The 4,588-nt window shown below is 36.8% G+C and overlaps 1 protein-coding gene across 1 annotated transcript in view; it reads right to left on the bottom strand.

Moving 5' to 3' along the window:
* Window positions 1–27: 27 nt before the first annotated feature.
* Window positions 28–4,588, bottom strand: part of kel (Kell blood group, metallo-endopeptidase) — a 14,124-nt gene continuing 9,563 nt past the window's right edge. Inside the window, exons 8-17 of the mRNA XM_015370724.1 lie at window positions 4,218–4,378; window positions 4,015–4,132; window positions 3,833–3,928; window positions 3,653–3,751; window positions 3,482–3,556; window positions 1,949–2,055; window positions 1,773–1,862; window positions 1,629–1,696; window positions 218–378; window positions 28–138 (exon numbers count right to left, since the gene is read on the bottom strand). Coding sequence (XP_015226210.1) covers window positions 28–138; window positions 218–378; window positions 1,629–1,696; window positions 1,773–1,862; window positions 1,949–2,055; window positions 3,482–3,556; window positions 3,653–3,751; window positions 3,833–3,928; window positions 4,015–4,132; window positions 4,218–4,378 — 1,086 coding nt within the window. The remainder of the gene's footprint in view (window positions 139–217; window positions 379–1,628; window positions 1,697–1,772; window positions 1,863–1,948; window positions 2,056–3,481; window positions 3,557–3,652; window positions 3,752–3,832; window positions 3,929–4,014; window positions 4,133–4,217; window positions 4,379–4,588) is intronic.

The following is a 4,588-nucleotide window of genomic DNA, read 5'->3' as shown; positions in this document are numbered from 1 at the left end:
CATCCATCCATCCATCGTGATGGGGTGTTAGTATACATATACAATTACCTGAGAGAAAGATCTGAAAAACAGTTGAGTGTGATGCAGCCCTGAAACAGAGGTGTCAGCAGGATTCTGGCTTAGACTGTGATGATAGGCCTGAGGAAAAAGTTTAATGAAAAATATGAATGGTAAGAATTAAAGTGCAAATCTCTATACGTTTAGCATGCCTCCTTACCTGCAGCGCCACCTGCAGTGCAGAGTACTGCAACCACAACTCTTGCTGCTGCCCTTCGGAGAGCACTGAGGCCTCAACCTGCCCTGAATTTTCAGATGCATTGAGGTAATGAGCCCATACACATTCCCCCACGGCATACATAGTCTCATTGTGAGAGAAAACTACAACAGACACAAACATGAGAGTTTGATGAGGACAGAAAGGATTCAATAATAAACTACACTAGATAGTGAACAAAATAATTTTTCTCTGTAAATATGTTTCTTTTGGGAGTTCCAAGATCAGCTATTTTAATTCTTATCTACTGACCACATACATTTTTTTTTTACTTTACAATGTGTTGCATAAAATACACGCCAGTGTTTAAAAATGTTCTGTAATTTAACATTACTAACCTATTTGGTGTAAAACAAACTAATAGCACTGATTTTAGACATATTTAGAAACATTTAAGGGAACAACACTATTATTTAGTTTAATTCGCAGACAGTCATAGAGAGATCTGGACCTAGCATCTGCAGTTTTTCTATTAAAAAAACACAACCTTACTGACAGTTGCATCTAATGAACTCACTGTACAACATGCCCAAGGAGAAAAGACACCAAAAACATCTCACTAACAGGGACATTTTGGAGTCAGGAACGTCATGGTGTGGGCCAGGTGTTCTTAGCATATGGTGCTGGGAAACTTTATGACAATACTGGAAGGAAAATTATTCATCTTCAGAGACTTAAAGGTATAGTGGAGGATTTCTTGCAAAGTTTTGAAAAGACCCGCCCTCTCCATTTTAAAGAATACTGCATATGCACAACCCTGTACCTGCTCCCAAGAGGGAACGCCTATTAAATGTGTGCGATAGCATGCAGGAGCCTATTTCTCCTCGTGCACGCTTTTTTAAAAGTTGCTGTCTGTATCGCTCATACAAGCTTACCTTCCAAAAGAAGATTTGCAATTTTTCCTCTATGTCAGACTCACCGACGGTAAGTGAAAATGGGAACAAGCACGTAGGACGGCCTTATGTAAACATATCACCAGAATGATTGACAATTAGGAGGAACACTTATTTTGATGATCCACTTGGAAAAAGAACATCCTCCACTATACCTTTAATGAGAATCTAAATAAGATCTGAAGATTGGATTTTTATACAAAATTATGATCCAAAAAGTTAAGTAGATTCTCTACTACTTTCAGAAATAAATAAAAACAAAGCTTCTCGAAAGGCTCAAACAATCACCTGACTGCAATCCTTTGAATAATTTAGAGAAATAACTGAAGATAACAGTATAGGTCTGTGTTAAAGAGTGGATCAAATCTCAGCAACAGATATGATTAGTTTCTTCATCCATTGCCAGCGAATTATTTAAAAAAAATGCCAAGATGCCAAAAACAGAAGTCAACTTTTCTTACTCTCACGCACAAACAGGTGAAAGATATCTTTGGCAACAAGGAAACCCACTGCTCCATAACTCATGGCCCTGTTCACAAGAAAAGAAATGAGTCGTTGTGCTAAAATGAAATATTCAGAAATAGTTTGATTTGATTACATCTTACTTTGGATAGGTGGGGTGGAAAAGAGGGGGCACAAACATTCCCATCGGGAAGACAACCCCATCACTTACAAGGGCAGGTGTGACAGAGAGACTGAAGGGAATGTCGGAGGATTATTGCACCTTTAATTAGGATTATATCAGAATTCATCAGCTTGATATCACCAAGGAGAAACAAACCTATAGGCAGCATCGGTCTGCTCAGCCAAGAGTTTACTGCGTCTCTTCTGCCATAGAGATAGTAGCTGAAGGTAGTTGGAGAAGAAGCCATTGGAGCTGATGGTCACCTGAAATCACATAAATTGTCATGTCATAAAATATTTTCTGCTGGGAAAAGTATTTTCTTGCATTATCATAATTCTACAACGAAGCAATAGCTCGTCAGATTTTTCTACATTTTTTTTTATTTACTCAGTCTCTGATCATTTTCAAAGGAATTTTCTCTGTTTGTTTGTATTTATCTTTATTAGAATTGATTACTTCAACAGTGTCTTCATAGCTTTGCCTAAAAAACTCCATCAGACAGATGCAGCTGATCCAAAGCGCCGCTGCCTGTGTTCTCACTAGAAGTAATAAAAGAAGAACATCAGCCTGGTTCTGAAGTCTTTACACTGTAGCTCAGAGAATAGGCTTTCAAAGCCTTCTGTTAGCCTATAAATCACTGAATGGATCAGCACCTCAATGCATGTCAGATTTAATGTCAGTGTATCAACCTCCCAGACCACTCAGGTCTTCTAGTTCCAGCTTCTCTGTCCAACCAGAACTAGAACAAACATGGAGAAGCAGCATTTAGTTCCAATGCTCCACTGATCTGGAACAAACTTCCAGAAGACCAGAAAAGTGATGAAAGACTGAGTTATTTTAAGTCTAAGTTAAAAAAAAAAAAAAATATATATATATATATATATGTATGTATATTTAGAACTGCCTTTGACTGTTGAAGTTAAACTGTTAACTGAGGTATTATTAGTTTAAGGTTGTGGTCCAACTGTTTTATTGTTTTACTACCTGCTTTTATCTTGTTTTAAGCTTTGCTCTCTTTCCATCAGCTTTTTATTTTCGTTCCATTTTACTTTACTTCAATTAATGTAAATCACTTTGAATTGTGCTATATAAATAAACTAACCTTGCCTTATCTGAACCTTTGAATAATTTATATAACCAAGGGATACTCTTCCAAGCCTTGTATTGAGATGGAGGGCTTCTGCTGTCATTTAGACTTCCCTTTCAGATACTGATCGGGTTATAATTTTCAGACCCGACTCCTTTTTTGTTTAAACTTTTTCACTTTCTTGATTTTTTTTTTCAAACCTGCCATGGCCATTCCCTTTGACTCTGACCACTAAAGAAAATCATGCCCACGACATGAAGTTCTTCAAAAACCATGGCATTCTGCATATGGGGCATTAAGGTCACTTTGCATTAAAGTCACTTTTGGTCTCATCCTCATCTGACCAGAAACAAATTTAGACTGGAGCAGAACAATATAAGGAAAAACATGTAACATACGATGATAATAGTGAACTGCAGTTTAACAAAATGTGAAAACGTTCAAAGAGTTTAGAAATATTTGCAATGCACCTTGTAGGAATAGAGGCCAAAGGCCTTAAGGGAAGCAGGAAAATTACCTGACAAGATTAATTCATTCATAAGAAGAGTTGTTGGTTACTTAAAAAAAAAAAAAAAATCATTGTTTTAAAAACATTCTTTTACCTCAGAAAATAATAGGTCAAGATCACCCTTATCAGAAATCTGGGAGGACCATAGTCTTGGAGGTGAAGAGTAAACCTAGAGAAAGAAAAGTCCTCTCATAATGGTCACCATAAACAAAATACAGCCTCATACAGATACAAATGTTTTTGTTTTTTTATATTACTGCTTTACCTTGTCAATAAAATGCTGAAAAGGCTTGTGATCTTTCCACTTGAGCTCCATTATTTTGGATATGAAGGAAAAAAATACATTTTCAATAATCTCTTCAGTCTGTTATTGGGGGAAAATAAACTATATCAGATGCAGTTTTGAAACTTTTAATAAAGTCAGTATGTGAGACTATAATTTCACCTTCTGGCGTGCCATCCTCTCACTGAGAAGATGTGTGAGAACTGTATCGAATCCTGTTTCGGTCTCCAGTAAACAGTGTTTCCAGCGAGGGACCTCCTGGTGAAAAACACCCAACCCAAGATTGAGAAATCCTTTCAAACTTCCATTTTTTTTTTTTTTTTACTCAAACCGTACTGACTGACCTCTTCAACGTTCCCTAATGCTAACGACATATTCTTTGCTGTTTCAGAAAATCTAGAATCCATGGCGGGCATCAGAGTGTGCAGCAGATTCAGAAACATATATGTTTCAAGAAAACTGCTTTGTTCAACAAGATGACATAAAAAGATGAATCAAAAAAAGTATACTGAGATGTTAAAACCATTTTCCAACAACTTAATATTACCTGCTGCTGATAAAAGGCTTTTGCAACCATCTGTTGATGATTTTGGACATTTGAATAATGTAGGGTAGGTTATGAAGAAGGACTTGATCATCTTCACTTAGGGAGAGTGGATGGAAGGCAGCCTGCAGACAGCCCAGCCAGTCAATTGCAGGAGCCTGACTCTGTGGGGGAAAAGTTATTTTATAAATCATGCTTATGGAAAAAAAAAACATTGCAAGATGCTAAGCAGCCACAATTATCATTGGTAATAGTTGTTGGAATTATTTTTATTGATGTGTGAGCCTTTTAAACCAAAACATTACTACCTGTTACATGTCGACCTCAATGACTCCCCATTTCTAAATGGTGGACCTGTATTTTTGCTTCAATTT

Source organism: Cyprinodon variegatus, unplaced genomic scaffold (assembly GCF_000732505.1).
Source record: "Cyprinodon variegatus isolate N-32 unplaced genomic scaffold, C_variegatus-1.0 Scaffold48, whole genome shotgun sequence".
Lineage (NCBI taxonomy): Eukaryota > Metazoa > Chordata > Actinopteri > Cyprinodontiformes > Cyprinodontidae > Cyprinodon > Cyprinodon variegatus.
This window is presented reverse-complemented; position numbering and strand designations above follow the sequence as displayed.